The following is a 25,785-nucleotide window of genomic DNA, read 5'->3' on the forward strand; positions in this document are numbered from 1 at the left end:
CTGTTTAGCATGGGGCAAAATGGTTCGTGGCAAAAGAAAATGAAAAAAATATGTACATTTTAACCGTGGGTGGCGCTTGGCAGAAGGACAACAACAAAAAAACCCCTCGAAGCCTTCGAAATATGTTGCTCTGCTCATGGTGAATGTTTTCCACCACCCATTATAGCGACCATCGTTTGCCGGAGACGAATAAGCGTAAATGGATTGGATGGAAAGCTGTGCCAGGGCAGAAACGCACGAACGTATAAATGTGATGCTTTATCAAGTACTCAGTGCTCTAGGTACTGATGAAATGTGTCTAGATTGTTTTGGATGAACGAGTTTTGAGTACTTATTTGTATACTTATGCTAAGAATGTGTATAATAGATTTACAAGTTTCTATAATATATTTTTTATAGCAATTGTTGCCGCTTGTTTAGTGAAAAGTTTGACATTCCTGACACTTATCAATCCATAGCTGCCGTTGGAGCAAAAAAGAGGAATAGTAAATCGGAACCAGAAAGTGTCCATGTTTTGTATGTGGTTCCTCTTCCCCTCTCACTCCAACCCCCTGTCCCCTTCCGCTATTTCGTCACCCGCCACTCCCAGCCCACTACCGATTTTCCGAGCATTTTCCATGATTTTCCTGTTTGCGAGAACGATGGTTGTGATGGTGTGTGTGCACCTAGCTTGTACGTGTGCTCAATTTCATAAGGCTACCCACACACACATACAGACAGAGCACCAAGCTATTGCTTGCACGACTTGTTTTTCGGTGTGCAGCAGGAAACGAGTTGTCAGGTTTGGATGGGGATGAAAGTTTAACTTGAGAGAAAATTGAACCCCCCTCACCGATGAAAAGGAGGGGGGGGGGGGTGTTGTGCGGCTAGGCAGTGTTTTTGGACGTGAAGGGGGGTGACATGTTGTGGAGGGTAGCAGGTTGTAGATAATATTCGTTTTCATATCTCGTCCACCTCGTTCAGACCTCGGCACAAACTTTTGCACCAACGATAGGTTCGATGACGCGAGGGTTAGACCGCTAAAACAACGGGGGTAGAATTTTGAGTTTTAGCTGTGGCAGGCAAGCTTTTCCCAACCCCCTAACAGGGTGTTCCCGTATATTCTTCCTGCCTAATCCCGGGCGAAGGTACCCTGGCCAAGAGGAAATGCGATATTGAAAATGTGTTTCTTGCTTCTTTTTTCCGTTTCTCTCACTCTCTCTTTCTCTCTACCTCTCTCTTTTACACTTGTTGTGATGGGGATCTTGTACAATCGAAAGCTTCTTTTTTGTTCGTTGGGGCGTTTCCTTCCTAGTTTGATGTTTTATGTTCTATTTATTTTGCTACAAATTTATAGCACATTTCATGATTTTGTAATGCATGTTTTCATGTGTCAAAATTAATTCGTTTCAATTTAGGAGGGAAAAATAAAAAGTAAATAAAATTTTAAGTAATTGTTCAACAAACATTTAAGATTGTGTAAAATTTGCTATAAATTTATTCATTAATATATATTTATTTATATTATATTATAGCTGAAATTCCATTTACGCCTGGTTGATATAAATTTTGTTATACTTACTGTTCTATTAAATAAACACCACCACCAATCAACTGGTTTACGTGTGTTTTGCCATTCGGCAGGCACTTTTCGATCAAAAGTTTCATCCAAATGGAATGTGGTATTGTTTTTAAAAGAGAGAGAGAGAAAGACGGAAAAAGAACAGAAAATCTTAGAGTAAAAAAATGGTACGAAATGGTTCAACATAAAGGAGAGCAGGTGGATCCTGTTCGGACGTTCGAGGTTTCGGCTTCTTCTACTAAAACCAAGGCAACACAGAACAAGGCGAAGCGTTTTTTTCTGCGGGTGAATGTAAGGGGTGCTTTTAAACTTGTTTCCAAAATGCCTCTTGTTCCTCATTTGATCGTTTGACTCTTTGACTCTTTGGATGAGAAGTTTTTAATTTAACGTTTTGCGTAAATGTTTGAACACGCAACTCTGTCGTTCTGATTTCGAGAGTTGTTTACGAGTTTGTAACTAGGTTGTTGAGATATATAAAAAAATATACGTTGATTGTAATTTACATAAGCGTATATGTAATGTTAGACGTAATTAAAGAAGCTTGAAGTTGTGTTTATTATATATCGGTTTTGCTTTATTGATATTCAATCACCGTGGTTTCGTGGTTTGACCCAGAACCACAATAAACTACATCCAAACCGAAACACGCGTGCCTGTCTTTCTACTGTGGTGGAAAATATTTACACTTCCCTATCAAAACTTTACGTTTCTTCCGTTAGCGTATTAATAACCTACTAAACGCACAAGACAAACGACCGCATGTACACTCACTGTTGCTCCAGGGGTTTTGCGATAAGATAAGACAACTTCCCATCTCACTGCTTTGCCACGTCGCACCATTGTTTCCATTTCTTTCCCTCTTTCGGATTGTCTTTTGACATACGGCTGTCAATGATGAAAGAACGAGCGAGACTGACACATTCGTGGGTGTGAGAGTGAAAGGGACATTCCTTTTAAAAAACAACGATTCAACTTTATTTGTCAAACACATGTGTCAATTGGTAGATTTCGATGGTGAAACGAAATCTGACGGTTCGTTTTGTAGGGTTTTTTTGGGACAAGTTTTACATTTTTATTTAACACCACTTGTACGAAGATAACAAGACAAACACGTGCTTCTCTAAACCTGTATTTACGGGTGTACTATTACTACTACTACTACTACCACCACTACTACACCGAAACCAGTGTTTTGCAAACGTATGTGCAAAGCATTATAAAAATCATTAGAAGTAAGAAGGCCGCTTCTGTTTCGTTTCTGCGCTTCCAAAAATAAAACTCTCAACGCGGCACGGTAACGTACAATTAAATGCTGTGCGCGCATAAAGTGGCAGAAGGAGCAACATCTTCCGATGGAAGCATTAAAAAAAGAAAGAAGGAACGCGCACGCGGGAGAGTTTTTGTGTGTTGCGTTTTCAACGTTGCATTTATCGTTTCGATCGTTTTGTTTTCGAACAAACCAAAGAAAAACCAAAAAAAAAACTCCCGATTGGGTGTGTACGGAACGAAACCGATAAGTCTTTATGGGTTATTTAGCTATAACTGTGCGATAAAGATGTATTACTGACAAGTAAATGATTGCTTGTTTATGGATTTTTTGTTAACGTGCTTGTTGGGTTTTCGTTCCATATGAAATGAGATTAAAAACATGCTTGTAGCCAATTAACCAAGTGTAGGTGACTTTAAGGGACCGCGTCAGTTCCACACGACAGGACCGGGTATCAAATCGCATCCGGACTATCTGGCTATTCGGTAAAACAAGTCTTAGTAAGCCAGAAGAGGCCGGCGTGACCTTAGAGGTCGTTAAGCCAGGAAAGAAAGAGGTGACTTTAAGATGTGAATAAATATGACCTTGTTACAGGTTTAATTGCCATTAAAATTTAGTTTTTTCAATATTTTAGTTAAGGTTAAAGTATATGCTATAAAGAACTGGGTAAAAGACGTCATTCTAAAGTATAAAATAAAAACTTGCTATAATCACCTTTTATATTTTTTATTGAATTCATAATTTAGGCTCAATACAATTCCTAAACAATTATTCAAGAATTGATTAAATTTTACTGTTTTATTTTTGCTATTTTTTATTTTATATAAAATTACTATAAAATAATGTGCCATAAATGTTACATGTTTCAAGATATTTTTTCGATTGTATTCTTTAAGCATTCTCTGCTCCATTTCCTTCAACAAATAGCCCCAAACCCTATCTTAACGGCAAATACGACAAGGCCTTTTCGTGCGTGCAATTTTAATTTTGTGCCACATTTTCTTGCTGTCCCTTGTGTGTGTGTGTGTACGTGTGTTTTTTTTCCTCTTCCATCTGCTCTCGTTCGGTCGGAAAATAGGCGCGGTGCGGTAGTGGAAAATCTTATTGATGTCGTATTTCCGCTGTACTTCAATTATTCATATCTCTTCGCACCGGGTTCTCGCGAACCGGGGCTTAGCTGGACCGGTGTGTATGGATTTACTATTTGCCTGGACAACAATGGCGCACACTGCCGAAACCTGCTTGAGCTGGCCGCGTATACACTTAAAGTCTCGGCGTGTTACAGAGAGCCGGGCTCCGGAAATCGATTTAACGAACTGAACGAAAACCACCCTTACGAGACCGATGGACACGGGTTTGGGGTGGTTTTTGTTGTGGAGCTGCTATGGGTGACTGTTTAAGGAGGAGGGGAAGGTGGATTTGCTGGGAGAAAAGAGGGTAAAGCATTGCCAGTTAACTGGCAGATGGAGAGAAAGGGACGGCAGAGAGGAAGTGAAGTAAATAAAATCAACCTTTTCTAGGTTTCACAATCTGTTCGCTACGTTAAAGTTGATAAGTGAACTGAAGAAATATAACTCAAGTTAATAAACTTTAACAATAATTAAACTTTTGTTTATTTTAATAGAGATTATGAAAATAATATTTTTTTTGTTTCATAAAAATAAAAAAATAATTCTTGAACAACACTTTTTTATAATTTTAGTATATTTTTTTCAATAATAAACAAATAAGGATACTAATTTTTATTGCTTGGGGATAATTTAATTTGTTTTCGCTTCCCAACACATATCAAGTAACGTCTCTGCTTCTACATTGTGAAGCAATAGTAAAGGGGACCAGGGGCGGCAAAAGAGTATAGATCGTTACATAAAGCCCCATAGCATAAACTGTTGAAACACGATAGATACGACGGGGTGCGAAACGATACGCGCCGTGCGATTTACAGCGAGCGAGAAGGCACGAGCAAAACGAGCAGGAACGGTTAAATAAGATTGAAGCAGAAAAGAAATGATGTTTGTTAAGTGAGGAAGGGGTGGAACATTGGGGTGGTTTTTCGTAAGTGTGGAAATTGGTAAGCTCTACTCTCTTGCCAGCTTGCGGTACCCGGCTGATATGGGATACCGGAGAAGCGAGATAGAAACGATAGAAAATGTGCGAGAGAGCTTTAACCGGAGAGCGAGAGAGCTGCTCTGTATATATTATACAGCCCCCTCTATGTAGTTGGTGATTTTTTATGTATAGTAGGTAGGAACGGTTTGGCATCTACCCCCCAGGTCGGGTATGTATGCAGGCACACTTACATTTGCCTCGCCGTATAGTTTGGAACAGGGGCAGAACAGTTCGAATCATTAGAGCGGAGAAATAATCATCTGAATGATGGATAAGAAAATGAGACAGAGCCCCCTTCAACCCCCTTCGACACCCTCCAACACCGGAGCTCTTTCTCGCTGTGGATTGTTTTGTCAGAAGCAGTAGATCTTGCTTAATTTTTTGACATTTCGACAATTTCGATTCGCATCGATAATTGTGAGGATTTTTCGGTGGATATTTAAGGCAATAATGTTTAGATAATATTAGAATTTTGGTGTCTCGCAAACAACTAATCGGTTATTTAATTTGTCGTTTCAATGGTTTTGCTAATGCTTCACCAGATAAATTGTTTTGCCACCAGAACGTGCTGTTGTCACCTTGAACTTTTTTTAACAACGTTTTTTTTCTCCTCTCGTCTTATTTAAAGCCCTTGAGAATGTACACGGTGCACCTGCAGCACTTGCTCACAGCAGGTTGCAATTTGTTTTTTGTTTGATTTGTGTTTTTTTTTGCAAATGCTGGTACAGGGGGATGTTAGGCAAGTGTCATTTGGTGGATAAAGTATAACTATGAGGGTGGAGGCCGATAGGTGGTACAGGACCGTCCAAATAGACCTTGAGCAATTGAAAGCATCTGTAAATAACATGGAAAAGAAAATGGATTCCAACAAATTCTTTTGCTCCAAACGAAAACCCCTCCCATTAGGTTTTTTGCAGGGTTTTTCCGTGTTACATGTTAACACTGTTTAGAATAATGATTATCAATAGCGAGTCTGCATTCCTCATTAAAATCTATCTTGAAAATCTGTGTAATAAACACTTTAAATTTTTATAGAACAAATTGTTTAAAAAAATCAAGTAAAGTGACTATATTATGCCTAATTATGCTGTCTTTTTATAATTACGATTGTCATTAATTTTTTTTTTGCAATTTATAAAATTTATGAAAAACGTTCTTATTAACCGTAATTACCAATAATAATATTTTGATTATGATTCTATTACAAATTAACGAAAATAAAATAATATAATATTTTATTAAAGAAAAAAAGAGTGGTTTTATATTGTTTTGTTTTTATTTAATTTTATACCAACACAATTGTTAGTTTAAAACATTAAATACAAATATTAATCCATATTTATAATAATAGCTTAGTTCTAAAATAGTCTAAATTCTGGTTTTTAAACGTTTTGTAAAAACTTAAACCTTTAAAACGTTAGATTTTCGTCAGCTTTGTGAAATGATTTTCAAGGTTTGCACTGTAGAAGAAACTGTCCACCAGAAATTATCAATCATCACCAGAAATTACACCATCTTAGATTTGAACTGAAACCCCCTGCATAAATGATGGGGAGGAAAAAGAAAAGAAAAAGAAATGGTTCATCTTCTGCTCCAAAACCCCCGAATCCATTTGCAGTGGAACGCCTTAGCGAGTGTGTTCGTGAATCATATTTTATGTATGCAATGTGCATAGATGAAATTTATTCACTATATAGGATTTAGTGCTTTGACACACCGTGCATACCGGCATCAACCGTACGAGCAACCCCGTCGTCGTCGTCGTCAAACGACGATTACCCTTGAATTGAAGTATTATAAAGAGCCGGAGACCATGCGCGTGTGAATGCGTTTTTCCCATTTCGATGTTGCCCACCGTCCGTTCTTGCGGTGGTTTTGGTTGTTCTTCTTTAACAACGGGTCGAAAAACAACCTTCGTATTTGTGTTGTTTGCTGCTGTATGCTGACGGAATGTTCGACCTCGCATCGATTTTTTTTCTTTATTTCGTATGTGTGTTTTTTTGTCTTGTATTCTGTTCATGAGCTGTCCGTTCGGTTTTGGTGCTGGTTTTTCGCTATTTGTGGCGGGGTTCTCTTACTGTGCACGGCTTTTGGCAACAATTCTTAGTGATTTCCTTGGCATTGGTGTATTTTTTGTTAATGCGTTGTGATATCTTCTTTCCCCGTGCCTAGTTGTACATTTGGGCCATTATGACATTATAAAAATGGTTATGTTTTTTTTTGTATCAAACCAAATCTAACCATAATATATTCATCCGCACATTACATATTTTTTAGTTTGCTTTGTGATGTGTTTTGTTTTCCTTAGAAAAAAGTGTTTTATAAAATTTATTTTTAAAGGAGTGCCTTCTTCGTGTAAATGCACCACGATGTGTTTCCTACCCTCGCCGGTTTATTGCGTTGTTCATTGCTTTGTTGTTTTGCTAATGAATATTCATTATGGCAAGTAGTAGTAGCACGGTCCGACACGAGGCGATATTTGTGCTGTGTAAGTAAACCGCACAGGGTAAAACAAAGCAAAAAAAAGCCTAACACAATTTAAATTAATCTCTGATGGGCAATGTGCATGGGTGTGTGCACTACTGTTTGATTTGAATTTAGTATTAAAATATGTAAAGCAGCGTAACAATAAAGTGCTCTTTGAAACCTTTTTATTATTTTTTTTTCACAAGCTACTCAGAAGCATTTTTGTTAACAAAACTGTGACCAAAATAGTTCATTTTTTTATTTGATAAATGTAGCTCATTTTAGCTCAAAACGATAAAATTTAAATTTTAATATTTTTGTGATAATAATGGGCTGCTTTTGGGTCTTAATATTAAAGTGTAGTATAAAACCTTGAACGCGACACTATAGTACGCATGAATGAAGATATATACATTAACATATTAACCTCCAAACCACTACCAAACGTGGCAATGTCCAATTTCTGTCAACAGAAGGAATGGAAGAGTTGTCTTTTGCCAAAGTATGAGGTTGTTTCTCTCACCAAGATCTCCCATCCAATGCTCCTTAGGCTCTGAAGTTGACTCCGAACAAAAAAGAAGTATAAAGTATAAACATATATATATATCATAAAAAGAAAAAAAAACTAGCACGAAGATGAAGATTCTGTTATTCTCAGTTTTGTGAGTGTTAAACGAATTAATTCAACGATTGAATGTGAATAAAGTGGTGAGCGGCAAACGTGCTTCATTTGTACCATAATATTGTTTGTATCTGAAATTACTTGTATCGTAAAAAAAATCATTGAAAAAACCACTTAACCATTTGAACTTCCAACAAGTATTTATATAAACACGTAACAAACGCATAAAAACGCAAAAAATGCGATATATGCAAGTTGGATTTCTACAAACTTATATGTCAGATTATTACAGGGGTTTATATTACTTATTTTTAACAGTCTAAAGAGTTATTTCGTTTCGCTAAAGAATTATTTGCACAAATGATTTCATGTTATTGATTGAAATAGTTTATTACCGATATGTTTTTTTTGTTAATTGGCATATATTTTTTGTTTACTTAAAAATGAGCAGCAAACCCTGTACTCATTATTTTTTTCTAAATGCATGTATGTATATTAGTTACAATGTTATTTTTTTTTTTTTTTTTTGTTTTACTGGTAGCTCTCTTCTCTCTAACTTTACCCGCATTTATTTAAGGCCACTTCTATTTCGAGGTACCACTGTAACTTATCGAACCAATGCCATATTTTTGATCCGTTTTGATAAAATCCGTGTAGATAAAAAAATAGAACTAATTTTTTTTAATAGCATTGCTTTTGATTGTCATGTAAAAATATTTTTGTTTGTTAAAAATATGTTTTGAAATAATTTTTTTTTACTCTCATTTTAAGTAAATTTCTTTTAAATAAAAAAAAATATTCAGATCAGGTTTCTTTCGATTAGAAGTTTGGTCAAATTTTTTATTTTGTATTTGGATTCTTTTTTTTTCACAAACGAAAACTAAAATAAACCGACATCTTGGTGTGACCCCTTGTCGGCCAATGGTATGGGACCGTGCACAGAGGGGTCCGTTTAACGATGTGTAAGCACATTCGTCAGTGCTCGTTGCATGATAACGGACGGCTTTGGCAACTAATTCCTTCTAAAGCCACACATCGTATGGCATTGAAAAAAAAAAGAAAAAGCGCAAGAAAAAACAAGCACTGAACCTCCGCTACCCCTCCAAGCGATGTGCAAATCAAGTGCACAACATGTATTGGTGGGGTGGCAGGAAAGAGGGGTTGAGAAGGTATTCTGGGGGTGGTTAGTATGGACTCCGGTCATGTGTACGCGGGAGGTGGGCATCCTTTTAGATCCATTTGACTTTCCCGTTTGACAGTCGTTGGTTTTGCGTGTGTGTGTGCGCGCGAGTGAGCATTAGGGGATGAACCAACGTCATGCTTTTACACGGGGACGTGGACGATGGATACCACCCAAACCGCTGAGAGATGATCCGCTGCTGCTGGAGTGAGTTCGGTTCGGCATTAGTTTTAGATCAAGATCGAAGATCGAAATGTACGTACGGGCGTGCGGGTGGTTGTGTGCGCGTTGTTGTGGGACGAGCGTCAGTGTGTTTGATTGCGTTATGCTGCGCTATTATGCTTGCGGGCCCGCGTGCGCGTGTATAACTGTGTGCGCGCGCGTACACTTTCAACACGCCTCGATTATCACTTCATCACACTACACGCTCGTTGCGATCTCTCGGGCCTGTGTGTATGGGTGTGTATTTAAAGTACTTTTGACGGAAGAGAGGTGGTTTGCGTGCACGGAATATTTATATATGTTTATCGGTTGCGATTAGTTTTATTTTTATAGATGAGTAAAACCACGGTATGGTGAGACAAACCCATCGAAATCGGTTATTGCAAAGTGTCAAATTGTTCTTTATTTATTTCCTTTCCTTTAAGAGCTACCCTTTACAGGGTTAGGTTTAATTGACAATGGTGATCATTTGTACGTTTCATGCACTGCAACGGTTGGTAGTTTTGTTCGGTTTTATTGTACGTGCTTACGTAATGTAAAAACGTGTGACACCTTTTGGGGCATCGGTTTGTTTTTCCTTCTTCCGTGGCAACTGAAAGAACATGTGTGTAAAGATACACACGCATACAAGCTTCTTTTTTTTGTTATAGATTGTGTATAGTGTTTTTTGTTGTTGTTAGAAACAGTAATTTTATTCGTGACAAAGCTAATCATTAATTATTTTTGGAATAAAAAAAAACAGTATTTATTCCCCTCGAGGCGAATTGCAAGGGAAAGTAAGCCGAATAAGAATTGATTTTTAAATATGCGTTTGAATCGAAACGTTCACTTTTTAAGCTGAGTTTTTTGTTGTTGTTGCTGTATTCGATTTGTCTTCTCTTATTCACTTAAAATTGTTCGTGGCGTGTGTTTGATGTTTACGTCTGAACATTTGCCTTGGGGGGTTTTTTTCGTCGTGTTGCTCTATTGACGGTGCCTTGCACTAATTCGTTCGTGTTACAAACGTTTCTTACAGATGTTTTATGACTGTGTGCGTATGCGTGTTTTGTTCGTTAGTTCTTTTTAATTATTTTGGAAGCTTTATTTTTACTGAAAAATCTATACATATTTGGTATAATACTCACTGGGGTTTAATTTAAAATTAATGTCAAAACTTGAAATGATTATTTACTGCGTAATTAAGAGTAAAAATGTTACACTTGTTTAAAAAAAATAAAAAGTTGTTTTTTTTTAATTTTTTTTCCTACCATACTGCTTTCTTTTTTAAAGGGGAAACACATTATAATAACTTATGCGTTGGCTGTTTATGCAATGAAATACAACGTGTACAACCCCGACACTGTGAAATGTCATTAAAAGTACATTATTGGCACATATCGTGGAAACAAAACAAAAAAAGAAAGAAAGAAACAAAACCAAAATCCATTTCACCAACCGCGCCCGGCAATTGTTCCAATAAGAATGTGCATCATTTTTCATTTGACAACTTGTGCGCGATGCAGCAACACAGCAACACGCAATATGCATTGGCCATTAACACTGACCAGGAAAGGCCAAATGCGTGGCGGGTAGCTCGAATCTTTCTTCCCCTCCTAGACTCCCCCATCATCGCTTCTGGCGGGCGAGTTTTCTCGTCTCTCCACACTCGTAAGTCTCCCAATCCTTCCTCCCTGGGGGTAGCAACTACTACTACTACTACGGCGGGGATTGCTTATTTTCATTCGTAAATGAATATTCACATGCAGCGTGCAACGATCCTCTCCCGCTCGTACGCTCAACGGTCACTTCGTTGCTCTTTCTGTTTTTCGCTCTCTCTCTCTCTCTTTTTCTCTAGCTCGCTCCATCTCATTTTCACTACACGCGTTATTCGCCGTAACATGATGGGTTAAGTCTCTAAGGGTGAGTGGGGGATAAATTGGATGAAGGCGGGAGGGATGATGATCGGTTGAGAAGGGTGGAAGGTGGAATTGTTGTTTTGTTGTTTCTCGCCGTTTCCGTCCAACCCTTCGTTTGGAGGAGGTGAGAACAGGTGGGGTTGATTGAGCATTGAAGGGGTTGAGAGGAGGGGGTGAACAAGTGGGATGAAGTGAAGCGTCAGCGTCAGGGTCGCGCTTTACGTGTACCTCACCCCTCACGAAGCTTCCTTTCAGCGTCGTTTCTCTCTCGGTTCGCTTCTGGGTTCCGTTTCGTTCCGTTCCGTTTCCTTTCCCGTGTGGCGTTCCGATGCTGCCAGTCGATGTGAGCAGCGAAGTACCGGTCTCCGGTTACATACCTTGAGGCGGTCACTTTACCCTTACCCCGTAAGCAACAGAGAGCGAAAGGAGCAGAGCATATGTGTGTCGGGTTTTGGGGAGGTTGAATTTATCGATGACGAAGACCGTGCGCTGCGCTTTTTGTTGGTGATGTATTTTTGTTTTTATCTAACAAAATCATTTAACACAACGGATGGAAAGATTACATGAAATAGATCGCAAAATTCGTCACATTACGTTTTGTTGTGTGGTGGATTAATAATGGGGGTAGATGGGGAATTAAAGGAAGGATGTGGGGATGGTAAAAATTTAAGTTGTTTGAATTATGGATTTTGTTAAATTCCATTCCTTACAAAATAAACACTAGAACGACATAAAAGTCACTTTAACTGGTACAGCATTTTGAAACTAAAATAAATTTTTGGGAAATAAAATATTCAAGCACTTCGTAGTAATTGCAATTGTAAATCTATATTAATATGTATTTTAATAAATTTTAGCTGCATTAAAATCTCGCTCAATTTAATGTAATTTTTTAACAATACGGGACTTCTGGCCATTCTATACAAATGGTTTTTTTTTTTCAAGAAATTACTCCAGCAAGGTCATCCAACGTTTTTGACGATCTCCATATTTTGGCTGAAAACAGTGTGTAGAACATTGGCGTACGTGGGTTTCGTTATTAGTACCTAGCGTTAACCACACTTGCGATAATATTGGTTTAACAGTTAGATATTGCTGCCAGTTAACAGTTGCCGTAATTTGTTTACTGTTTTCGTTTTTGTAAAGAGTTACAAATTCCAAAGAATATGATATGATTTTTTTAAACTTTGTAAATTTCAATAAAAAAAGCTTAAAATTGAGTAACATGGAATATTCTCCTTCAAAATGACACTTGGCCAATTTTGGTCGTTCTAGTGTTATGTTAAGTCATAAAATTAGAAATATTTACATACAAAAAAATAATATGGAATTTTTATAAAACTATATTTAATTTTTAATAAGAGTGTATTTTGTTTTGATTAAAAGTATGATTGCCATTTCGATCGTAAATCACAATGATTCTTGTATCCCTAATAATAAACGACACAAAAAACTGTACAAAGTAATTTTTAGGTTCCTTTTTACCAGTATATTAACATGCAAACGATCGTACAATGTTCAGATTGTGTCGTGAGCGATGTTTTTTTCCTCATTTTTGTGATGTAGTACGAGAAGAGGGGGTTCTTTGTTTATATTTTTGCCTTTGCCACTACGCTTCTCAATGCTGACGCTAACGCAACCTTCTACCATCAGCGACTAATAGGAAGAGCTAATTGGCGTTAAGAGGCATTAAGCTTTTGGTGTGTTAGAGGGTTGCATTTTGTTTGTTGAGCACCAATCATACCTGGGCGTTGGAAATGCATCACGAATAACAGTGCAAGGTTTCAATAGCTCTTGCAGGAAGGTAGAATTGATCTGCTAAATATACTATGAATGCGTATCGTGTTGATCTGGTGTTCTTTGTGTGATAAAAATACATTCAAATTTAAGTGTGTCAAATGTATTATTTTCAATGTATTGCTACAAGAACACTGTTTGGCTTATGTTATCATGCAATAAGGCAAAGAGAAAAAATCCTAAAATATTGTGTCAAGGACGTAATACATGTTTGGATAATATTTGTCACGACCGTCATAAATACCGTGTGGCTCACGACGACAAACAACGATTAGCCTGGGGAGACTATTAATATGAATTTAATTTATGTGACATTAGTTCGATAAATTGACCCGTGATCGATGGTTTGAAATTTGTCTATCTTTGCTGTTGGAGACATGTCTGCATCTGGTTTTGGTTCTTCGATCATCGACGATCGGCGTCTTTGCCTCCGTCTCCGATGGTGACATTATGGATGGAAGGTAATCATTTGCTTACCCTACACGAAAGATGCACAGTGTTGGTAAGATATTTACCTCGGAGGTACACGATCATGGTACACTCATTAGTCTTGCTACGTATCTGATTATTGTCGTTCTTAGACGCCTTTTCGTGACAGATGAAACCTGCTTCAGCTGTGGTGTCATGTGTCTAGGGAAGATGCTCTCAGAATGGCCCCCGGACAGGATAACAAAACTGGTCAGGGAAACAAAACAAAAACTCATTTCTTCTCTCTACCCATTCGGTGAGCTGAGTAATGGATTTTTATGGGGCGTGTAACGTTATTGGTGGTTCGCCACTTACCCGCAACTGCTTTTGTAGTTTCCGGATGATGAGGCGAGTTTTTATGCTAACTAAAGAGGAAAAAAAATAGTAATAAAACATTGAAAGATGAACTGGCATGATGAGAAGCAATGTAATAAAGTTCTGAGATGAGGCAAGTGGATATTTAGGTAATGATGTGCTGACGCACTGTATACCTGTTGTGTTAGATGTTCGAAAGGCAAAAGGATGCAAAGGTGTGTAGTCAGAAGTGGAATTCGTCCGATCGTGTACAGAATGAATCTTTGATAGATCTTATTATCTTTGGTTGATCGGGTATTATAATCACTTTCCGGTATGCATACGGAGATCTTTGAAGCCGCTAGTCAACATCAAAAGTGTAAGCAATAAACAAGAATTGAAGTTGTCTACCTATTTGAGTACATACATCACACAATAATGTTGGAAGAATGCACATAAACAAAAATGTTGAGGTTATCTGTACCTGGTAACACCATCTTCAGGCTATATTTCTTGATGCAATATCTGGTACCCTTATCCTTTTCGTTTTTCGGGCTATAAATTCAACACTCGGAACAGTGTACTTCTTCAGTCTCTATTTGAATACCTTGGCGAAAACCGTCACCAAAGATGAAGACCGTCTTGTCTGCGCTGTCGGTTATTCTTTGGTGCAGTTCAATCCACATTGTTTCATCCTCATCGGTGCGTCACAATCGCGAACTTGAAACAGCATTGTTAGATTTGTTCGAAACAAACGATCCTCATCATGCCGATCATTCACAAGCTACTGACGATGGTCGAATTCTTGCCCAGAAGCGTGAAGAGAAGCGAGTTCTTAAGGAACTGTACTATCTAGCGAAAGTGTTACAAGCTTACCGACTTCCGCATGCATACGGAAGCAACGTGTTTCAAGGTGTCATCGCTCGCATTACCAACAGAGAGCTGCTCGATCAGCTGGAACAAAAACTGCGCAAAGAGAACGGCTTTGAAGTGATCTCGCGCATCGGAACGAACGGAACTGCGCCGGATCCGTTACAGTTTCAGCTGGCGAATGATTTCCGTGTGCTTGCACCCATCCTAGTTCGGACCTTGCGGCGGGTGCAGAGCTTGAAGAAAGTTCCGGAAATTCTGCAAGTCGACGAGAAGAGTAACTTCCTTTACGAACTGCAATGGGATGTGCAAAATGAGTGGCAGACGCTACGTGAGGCAGCCAAAAGTTTGAAGGGATATGGTGTGGTACCGATCAAGCCCTTAGAACATTATCCTGATAAGGTGAACCTTGTACCGGAGGTATACGGATACCCAAGTGAAGCAGTTCCCAAGGATGTGAAAGTGGCAAATACGGAAAGTGTACCCGAATGGGTAACGAATCCAATCGCCAGTGGTTATCAGTGGGGTGATGCTAGAGTATCTGCAACCAGACCTCAGGATGTTGAGAATCTTTCCTGGGAGATAGAGGAGCGAAGAAACACGAATCGACAACCTGAACCACAAACACCGGTCCTAATCATTCAGCAATCCACAACGAAGATCTCCGAAGCACCAGCACCGGTGAAACCATTGCCCAGTAAAGTACGTCCATTTCCGGTCCTTGTCAGTCCACCCGTATCATCCGTGGCTACTCAACTGAACGCCGAGGTAGACCGGATCACAAGGGAACTGATTGCTGTCGAGCTGGATAAGTTTTTGCTCCGCATCGAGGACCTGTCCGGTGTGGATGGGTTTTCTAAAGAGTTTGATCGGTCAGACCGCGCCCGTATGATAGGTTGGGTGAAGCAGTTCTATTCACCAACAGTGGGATTGGATCAGCGGGAGTTTGCTCGTGCGCTAAGACGATTGCTTAAGACGAAACAGCTCCGTAGGGGCCGGCCGGATGTGTTGGAGGCGCTAGATTATCTGCAGACGCAGTTGGACATTGATCGACGAGATGGCTTTGATGATGAGTTCTTTGCTGATGATGTGGTGCATTAAGATTTAGCAATTCGGGGTGTGTATGTTGAAGATAAATAAAAGACAGGCATTTAGCGAATATCTTGTAGGACACTATGAACAATAACAGTGTGAAATAAAATAATACTATCTAAGATGAAATAAAAATAGATCTGATATTAATGTGAGTGTATGAGAAATAAATTTGAGATATTGTTATGACTTCTGGATCTTCCTGTTAAATGTTCTTCAGTTTTATATTGCACGATAATCGTTTTGTACCGACTGGGTTTCTAAAGCATCTTCTCGTCTTTTTCCAATTTCTTCCAGGTCGTTGGCGGTCCCTGCGGCTACCATGGCTCGTACACATTTTTCAAGGGCGTTAAAATAACGTTCGGCCAGAAAGTAACGCACGAATCGGGCAGTGGTTCCACTTCGTCCGCTTCGTCCGTAGCCAGCCTACCAGTGTCCGCGCCCGGCAGCGGAAGTGTTGGTGGCCCATCACACAGCACTGCCAACACTACCTCCATCGACAGCAGCAGTACTACTACCAGCAATGGCCACGACCGGCGACGCCCATCGGTCGACATTCCCAGCGAGGGTGGCACAACCGACTCACCTGATTCCTCCTCCACGCCAGCTGTCACCACCGCCCAGCCCGAAGCGTTGCCGGCTGGTGAGGATGGTGATACACCACCAACCGGGGAGGAACGGGACGAGCGGTTGAAGGACCGCAATGATGGTTCCTCCACTGCCCAATGCAATCAAACCAATGCCAACAGTACGTCGACAACCGACGGCAAAAGTAGTAGCGGTGGTAGTAGTGGAAATAGTGGTAGCAACAGTACTAGTAATAGCAATAGCAATAGTGATAGTAACGGTAACAACGGTAGCTCTAGTGCCAACGGTGGCACCAGTGGAAAGAGTCAAAATGGCAACCATGCGAAGCCAAAACAAACGCAACGAAAATGTGTCAGCGAAAATGGCGTCGGTGGCGCTGGTGGAGTTGGTGGAGGTAGTGTTGGAGGCAGTGTTGCCAGCAGCAACGGTACCAGCACCAGAGCCGGTATCAACAACAACCTTTGCCGATTAACATCGGTCGATCGAGAGTAAGTATTTTGCAAAGGGAAGGGAGGTTTAGGTGTGTTATTTTAAATTAATTTTTTGATTGTTTTATTGCCGAATCATTTAGCAACTCTGGTTAATTTCTTTATTTTACTATCTGTTGGTATTTAGCTTGAATGCGTTTTTATTGATGTTCTGCATATTGTTTGACTTATTTACATGTATTTTTAGTCATCTATTTTGCTTAAAAAAATGTTTTATTCCTAGAACAAATTAAATATTTATTACGTTTTAATGTTTTTCCATCATAACGTAACAGCTTAATGCGTTTGTATATAAATAGCACAGCAAAACAGCTCTGCTGTGCTTTGACGTGTTTTCTTCCGCATCTAGTCATACTATTTCCGTTAACCTTTTCACACCCATTAAATGCTGCTTCAACGATGTTGTTTATCGGTTGTAGAAAGCTTATGCTAATTATACCCTATAAATGGGGTGATATATTCGATTATCTACAAGATTGCGCATCATCCGATCGGTCGTTTGTGCAAAATTCGTGTTTAATTAATCTCTTCTTCTCTATCTTTGGGTGTTTTCTCCCAATAAACCGAATCGGGCCAATTTTTAAATAACACTATTTTCATTTTCCATTCTTTTTGGTATGCTTCATGCTACAATCTTCTTAAAAAACAGTCACTATTTGAATGTGAGATTCTTACGCTCTACGTTCTCCCGTCATTCGTTATGCTAATGTTTCAAACATTCGGTTTGTTTGATTTTCTGCTGACCGAGGCGCGTATTGGTATTTGGTCGACTCTGCACACTCGACGTTAGTAAGGCGGTTTATTGATTTGTGCTTTCGTGCACACCGCGGCTCCTTTGGCGTGTGTGTACAAACTCTGACAACTGAGTTTTGGTCGCTCATGGGGAGTGGAAAACGTGTGCCCTATAAACGCCTTTGCGCTAACAATGTAGCAAAATGATACAATCGTTGAGGTTCTCTTGTACGATAATGAATTATTTGTATGTGTGTTACATATTCTGATGGGATTTGAGGAGTCGAATTCCATTCGATTGTTGAAAGATGCGTTCCAACGTCGAATGTCCCAAGTGAGCTGATCATTTTTGTTATATTCATTATTATTTTAAGTGTTACATTTATTATAGTTTATTGAAATTGTAATATATATGTTAAATATCTTTAACCCTACATTAAAAAAAATACTTGAGAAAATGAGAATCTTCACAAATGAGAAGATCTTCAGTACCACAAACCGGAACCCACCGTTAGGATTTTTACTCGCAAAAAAAAAACAGCACGACAAATCTCACTTAAATCCCAATGCAAATATCGAAGAATCTAGTAAAAGAATAACCCTGAAACTCGTTTGCTTTCTTTTGCCCGCATACCTAATATGAGTGTTCTTTCCTGTCCGTGTCTTTGCAGGCAACACTACCGACCGCTGGTGCTGGCACTGGGCGACTGCATTCCGGTCCGACCATGGTCCGACTCACCGATCGCGTGCTTGGCCGAGCTGCGGATGGTCTGGAAGGATCGGAACGAGCAGTGCCTGCTGATAGCCCTCCGGTTGTACTTTCTGCCGGAAAATACACCACTGGGCCGTAACTGTCATGGGGAGGTAAGTTTAGAAGGGAGTTTTTTTTTACATTTATTTTCCCTTGATGAAACTCGATTGTGAGGGGAGGTGGGATTATGGACTTGACCATGAAATATATAGCTTAATCGTGAAAGCAATACATGTTATGATTTTTTTTTCTCGGAATCATTATCAAAGATACTGTAAGAGCATCAGAAATAGGGATATATTTTCTATTCTCTTTGCATCTTGCAATATTTAAAAAAGGATGAAAAAGCAAGCAATGAAAAAAATAAATAAATAAATTTGATTAAAAATGATGCTAATTGCTAACAATAATCAAACTTAAACAATTTGACGGCTTGTCTATTACGCACAACTTTTGAAATGTGTCATGCGTACGGAGCGTGTGTGACAGATGAACAACAAACTTCAATACTGCTGTCACTGATTTCAAACATTGGCTCCGTACAAAACAGAAAATGTAAAATTTCAGCTGGATAAAAAAACAAAATGGAAGAATGCATGTCGTTTTAAATTTCATTCCCACTCATATCTCTCATGCTAACAATCAAATCACTGCTGCCTTAAAAAGCGTTGCTGTTTTTCCCCCTTTGCTTTTTACATCCCATTTGCAGCTGTTTGTTTTCTGTTTCAGTAGTTCATTCTTACATTTAGTTAAGTATGAGTGAGAAGTTGGTAAAGATGTTTTTGTTTTTAATAAAAGTGGATATTAAAAAAAATTAATCAATATTTTATTAAAAAAAAATATTTGATTTTTTTAAATGAATATTTTGAAAACATATTGCATAAAATAGTTGCTTTTATTGATATAAAAATTAATGTTTTAAAATATATAATGTTTAATTTATGTAAAATATAGCAAGAGTTATTTAATACCAGTGAAAAGATACTCCTCTGTCTGTGTTTTTTATTCACTGAACTTGTTACGGCGAGCCATTCCCATTAGTGAACCGAAATGAACCTCCTTTGCCATGTTTAATGTACTTTACCCATGCTGCTATGCCGGAGAAGCATGAAAATTTATGCTACCATTTGAACCCCGCTGGCCCATGCATTATGCTTTCCTACCAACAAGTACTTGCTGCTGGCCGTGTACAGTGTGTAGAGTACTTTTTTTTTTCGTTTAATTTTTTAAATATTTTATTACCGCACATTGTTACATTTGCTGCACCATGGTGTGTCACACCCGTTATCAATGAGTTGGATTTGTGGTCTTCTACATGTGCGGAACATGACTTTTCTCTCCGTTTTGGCTGTGTCAATTGCAGTTAACCTTAGGCGGTGCAGTTCCGAAGCGTTTATCACCTATATTACCTAGAGGGTTCCGTGTGTGAAATTGGTTTGTTTCGTTGGTTGATGTAATAGGAAGCGCTTAAAACGATTGTTACAGAGTCACGAGTGTTAACGAACGTTACTTGCAGTATCGTCGTCTCAAGCGTTCGAGTGGTGGATTAACGCTTGAAGTTGATAAGAATTTGAAGTATTGGCTACAATCGACTATCACTTGTCAAAACACACAAAACTAGACATCGACTAATAAAACAACATCACACGACCAAGAGAGTTTTGATCATTAGTAGAAAAGTTTATCTGACCTCATCTGATGAAATAAAATGTCTCAAAACTTGCATTTAATATTTATCGCCTGTATGTGTCCATACGCCGGTGAATCGAGTTTTGACGACGACGAACGTGCATCTAAGATAAGATTGAATCCTCTTTCGCACAGACCGGGTTGTGTTCTTTTTTTGCAGTGAAGATAACATACACCGAGAAGTAATTATATTTGTCTTTCGTTGTGTTGCGATACTGTGACTGAAAGCAGCAGAACCAGATAAGCATATTAAGTATGCGAAAGTGTTGCTGTTGCTTCGGCGCATTATCAGCAAAACGCGGTAGAGCTGGGGCGATGGAGTGGTGGTATGTTTTGATTTGTTGTCAGCATTACATCAGCCTGCCCGTGTTGCACGATTTTTGCATCGCGAAACAGCAAGCAACGGAAAGTGTGAGTTGGAGGTTTGAAGTAGTTTTTTAAATGTTTGTTTTTGTAAATGTTTTATTAATTTTATATTATGTGAAAGTGGCTGCATTAACTGTAGAAGAGATAAATAATGTGTAAAGTAAATAAATCATATGAAAAAAAACTGTAGATAATATTTGAGCTGCTATCACCTTAAATAGAAAATGTTTCATATTATACAGAGTGGGAAATAATTATATAAATACTTGGCTTTTATGGGAATAATAAGAAATGTGAATCAAAAGGAAAAGAAGATTCAAATATTTATGTACAATACATTTTGACATAATCTTTGAAAATTATTCTCCATTTAACATAACAATAAAGTCATTTATGAAAAGTCATTTAAGAATTCCTTCAAAATTTCAATTAGTTTACAAGGCACCTCAAATAATGTAAATATATACTTGACAACATTTATTTATTTAAATGGACGGTGATTTCTGCCATGCAAAGATCAAAGTCCTAGAGCCAAATTATTTTTATTGCAGTTTGTTATGTTTTTCATGCTATTTGAAATACGTCGTGCACTTTAGCACCCGAATTCGTTGTGTAATATTATGAAAAAATGAATTTAGTTTGTCTTTAAAAATATAACTTTCATGTTTTACAACTTATAACAAATAAAATTGACTGAATATCATTAATTCCTATTCTTCTGTTTTTTTATAATATATTAGATAATTAAAATAATAAACCTCAAACTTTCATTATGAGCTCTATTTTTAAAGATGTAACAAATTTGTTTTTGTCATGGGACAAATTTTAAACTGAAGTGTATAACAATTTATATAAAAACGATATAATGTATTAAATTTGTTGCTTCGTTTTAATAAAATTATTTAAGCATAATAAGCACAACTGACATACCAAAAGAAGTGGTCTAATTTTCGCTAATCTTCACCCTAGGTCTGGGGAACGAAAACTTTTCTTTGTTTTGCGCGCTTCGTTCAATACGGTTCAGTAGCAGTCGCTCGTTTTTTTTAAAGCTGTGCATATTTTTCCATCGCTGTTGCCTGCTTTTTATTGAAAGACCCACTTCGCCACTGCCAGACCTTCCGGTTATGGCTTGCTAGCTTCTCTCTAGTCTCCCTGATAGCCGTACGTGCCCGATTGGTGGGTACGTGAGCGAAAGGCAAAGTTAACGCCACTAAAGCTTCAGAAGACACCAAGGAGACCGTTTGCAAAACGCGGGGCGGAAACGGAAACAAGCGCTTGTTGAAGAAAACGAAACAAAACCCTGCGCGCATAGCAAAGAGCTGGCTCGTCTAAATCGCTCACCGCCTTCGTTTTGGAACCGAAGATCTGAGGTTCGTTTGGTTGGGGTGGCATTTGGTGACGCAAATGATGTCATTCTGTTCTAATCTCTCGTTGTTCTGTCTCCTGCCTTCCGCGAGTGTGACGTGCCACGTGTGTTTTTTTGTTTTTTTTTTTGGGAAGCTGACGCCTTCTTTGCCGCTATCACTAGAAACAAGGGCACAAATTGATAGCGCGTATTCCCCACCCACCAACACCCAAAGCGCCACGTGAAATGCTTCTGATAGGGGTAGAATATTATTTGTGTGTGAGTATGTGTTTGAGTGTGATATGTTAAATCTACTCGAAAATGTATGTAAATCTCCAATAAGTGCTTCTAGATGGGGAACCTAATGGGCAGGTGTGAATCAACATAAAGAGCTTTATTTTTACACGTTTACAATTTTATCACACAGATCTCTTCTCAATTTTCTGTAAAATATTTTTAATATGTTATATAAAAAAAATATTTATTTTATTCTGACGCACTCGATTCCTGGCGCACTTGAGATGACGAAAATTTTGCTGATTTGCGTTTTTACTAGAATAAATGCAATATTATACATTCATTTGAAATTAACTATAAAAAATAATAATTAAAAATAGTGAATAAAGCAATGTCCACCAGGGCGAACTTGAACAACTTGAATGATAGATTTTGTATTACTTTGTTGCTTCTGTAGCAAATGTTTCTGAAACTCAACCAGCTGAAAATTGATTGTTTATTCTCATTTATTTTTTGCCACCTTCACCAGCTACGTTCTTGTGTGTTGTTATTGCTTAACTGTGGGCATTAGACGATGGAAGGAAAAAAAACCTTCACGTCAGCACCATCACCCTGTCCGGTCCTGCTTATGCTTTGTCTCCGTACTCGTTCGAAGCCACATCATCCGTTTGAATTGGTCGATGTTGGATGAGGAGCAGATCGTTCGATAAACGGACCAGTGTGTAAAGGGGTATCAGGGTGGTTGTAAAAGAAGAAAAGCGCGACCGGGGGTTGTTCGTTTACAGAGAGCGAAGGAAAAAAAGCGTAAAACCTGCTGGTGCGTTCACGGGGTGTATATGATTACTACATCAAGCAAGAGAAAGAGAGAGAGAGAGAGAGAGAGAGAGAGAGCGTGCGCTCACAAGAAGAGAGAATATAGTGCTTTAACCTAGTGCCGGGGAACATACAGCATAAACCGTCCCAGCGGTTGTAAAGCGGTGGTTGTTAAAAGATGTGTGAAACGAAGGAACGGAAGAAACGCGGCATTTTTCTTGTCTTTTTTTTTAGTACTCGCTCCAACACCTTTTCACACCCTTCGGCGCATCGGTTGCTCTCGCTCTTGCGTACGCGATCGACCAACACACAGCACAGTGCAATGTTGTGTTGAATTGTGTTTTATTTGTAAAGGGGCATATCGTGGGCAGATGAATGGCGAACCGTTTTGATACAAGTGCTAACCGGGCGGGGGGTTGGGAGCCCAAACAGTCTACGGCGGTGTGTATGTGTGTGCATGTTTGCAATGGGGGAAAAAATAGAGACGGGGATGAAGAGATGAAGAGAAGGTATGGAAGGAATGTGATATCTCTTGCTGAGGCGAATGGGACTGTGGAGTGGCACACTTCCAATCCGTTATCGGATCATTGGTTAAGCATGCTTTAATAAAATTGTTCATTTTGTTAGAGTGATGCATACTAATTATATAATACGATTATTCTAATTTGATGTATATTTGAAAAATATGTGACAAATTAACTGATTAAGAAATATAAAGTAAAAATTTATATAGAAATATGAGCAATTTTAAAGCAAATTTGATCTTTTGTACTACAACGGATCGTCACGGATTTGTGCCTTGGTGTACATTTTTTTACACCGACACGATTGGTGATCTCATGTGCTCCTCGAACCCTCGTTGTAGAGTCTTTTATATGGCAAATATGATATAAGTAGGTCTTTTGGAAAAAAAACTAATTTATGTCAATATAAATACAGAGAAAAGCTTTCTCATTCACTCACGCACCACTCGCTGCGTTTTACATTGCAATGAAACCTATTATTTGTTGTTTTGTGTTTTTATTTATCCGTGATTGAGCAGACTCATAAGCAAAAATATAACATACAAACGCAAACGCTATATAAAATACAAACTTCGACCATGGAGGCATACAGCGTATGTTTCTCACCCTGAGAAATGATGAAAAATGGATCAGTTTGCCCTTCCTATGTCCGCTCAAAGTTACCAGCGCTGCTTGCATGATATGTGGTATAAATGCGTTCAGTTATGTTTTTTAACCTTGCATTTAATGTATGTCTCCCTTACAGGCACACGCGCACACACATATCGTTTTCACTTGTTCGTTGCTTTCCAATAACATTGAATGTTGAAATTTACCGTACGCCGAGATACAATTAAACCTGCAACGATACAATCTCCCCACACGTGATAAGTTACGTTGCAGTGTACCTCAACGCCTCGGAAAAGATGGTACAGTTTTACGACAAATAATTTATTTCTACATGCGTTTAAATTGTTTCTTTTTGTGGTTGAAATAATTCCATTCGTTGTTATAAGCAAAAGTTAAAAAAATCAATCAATTTTGTGGAGTTGACAAACACTGGCATTAATTTATTCTCATCTCCCGCAAGTGAGAGCGATTGCGCCAGCGAGTGAAAGTGAGAGCGAATACACACTTTGATGATGCAGATCATCATCAGCTCAGCACGCGCGCTCATTGATGAGATCGATAAGATCGCAGGTATCGGTGAAAAAATGCAACCCACTTTCACGCACGCATAACAACATGCATGCATCCATTCCGTAGCATTAAATAGGCAGAACAAGAAATGAACAAAACAAAACATAAAAAAACTCACACACAATCTCCTGTTCCGTGTCCCACAGAAGGAAAATAAAAAATCCCCCACTTGAAGCACTCAAAACTGACCGCGGCTATTTCTCACCTGCTGGCGATTAATGAGGTTGCGATTTCGTTCATCATCTACCCTTGTTTTCTCGCGCGTACGTTGATGAAGTTGCCCACAAAAATAGCCCGTTCGGCCAGTTTGCCTTATTCGGTATGGTGATCCATGGTTTCGGAGCTAGTGTCGCTGTATCGCATGAGGTCAGCACAACAAAAAGCGGGAAGTTGATAAAGTTTTCATAATTGAAATACCTCACGAAGGTCTTGCCCTTGTCAAATGTTGTTCAAGAGCGACGAAGAAGTATATTGTTTATGGGGTGCTAAGTGATCGATCAGTGTGATCTGCATGGTTTTGGTTTACACTATGCGATTGAAGACTGTTAGAAAGACATATTTACTAACTTTCCCTTTTTGTTTTTGGAAACTGAAAGACTACATCTTTTTTCTTTGGTAGATATTATCTGAAACAAAACCTTTTTTTGTTTGGTGCCAAATATTTTTGTAATTATTCCTTTCCACTTCCAAGCAGTTTATCACTGTCCAAACAAAATGATAAACCACGCCACTAAACATAATTTCTCGTACGTGTTGCTCTTGCGTTCCAGTTTTGCCATCCAAACCATTGTCCAGTGAACGATGGTTGTGCCTTTAGCCCAAAAGAAGCGATAAGCGGTAAAGTTTTCGCTGACTTGTGCGAGACTAGAAAATAAAAAGTATTTTCCTTCTTTTCCCCTGTCCATCCGCTTGGGGTCTCTCCCTCTTCATCTCTTAACCCCGGTTGGTTTTTGGTTTGATTTTAACATTTTTTTCCCTTCCCTTGAACTAGCAAAAGCGAAATGCTCGTTGGTGCCCATCTCGCTTTTCTAATCACTCCGTTGGGCTTCCTTCATTTTCCGGTTGGAGCATTTCGGTTCGGTTCCATACGCTTGCATACCGATATATGAGGTGGAAAAGAATGAGTAGAAGAAGCATCGATGAATAATAAAAAAGTAAAGCTTGTACATTTTTTGTATATATATTTTTTTCTTGTGTCGGAAATGGTATTTTTTGCGGGTGCGCTTTGGT

At 38.7% G+C, this 25,785-nt stretch overlaps 1 protein-coding gene across 1 annotated transcript in view; it reads left to right on the forward strand.

Annotated features, from left to right (window-relative positions):
• Positions 1–25,785, forward strand: part of LOC125769785 (uncharacterized) — a 64,670-nt gene that overhangs the window by 21,974 nt on the left and 16,911 nt on the right. Inside the window, exons 3-4 of the mRNA XM_049438643.1 lie at positions 16,141–16,919; positions 18,323–18,515. Of these exons, the coding sequence (XP_049294600.1) occupies positions 16,141–16,919; positions 18,323–18,515 (972 nt within the window). The remainder of the gene's footprint in view (positions 1–16,140; positions 16,920–18,322; positions 18,516–25,785) is intronic.

The sequence above is a fragment of the Anopheles funestus genome, chromosome 3RL (assembly GCF_943734845.2).
Source record: "Anopheles funestus chromosome 3RL, idAnoFuneDA-416_04, whole genome shotgun sequence".
Taxonomy (NCBI): Eukaryota; Metazoa; Arthropoda; class Insecta; order Diptera; family Culicidae; genus Anopheles; species Anopheles funestus.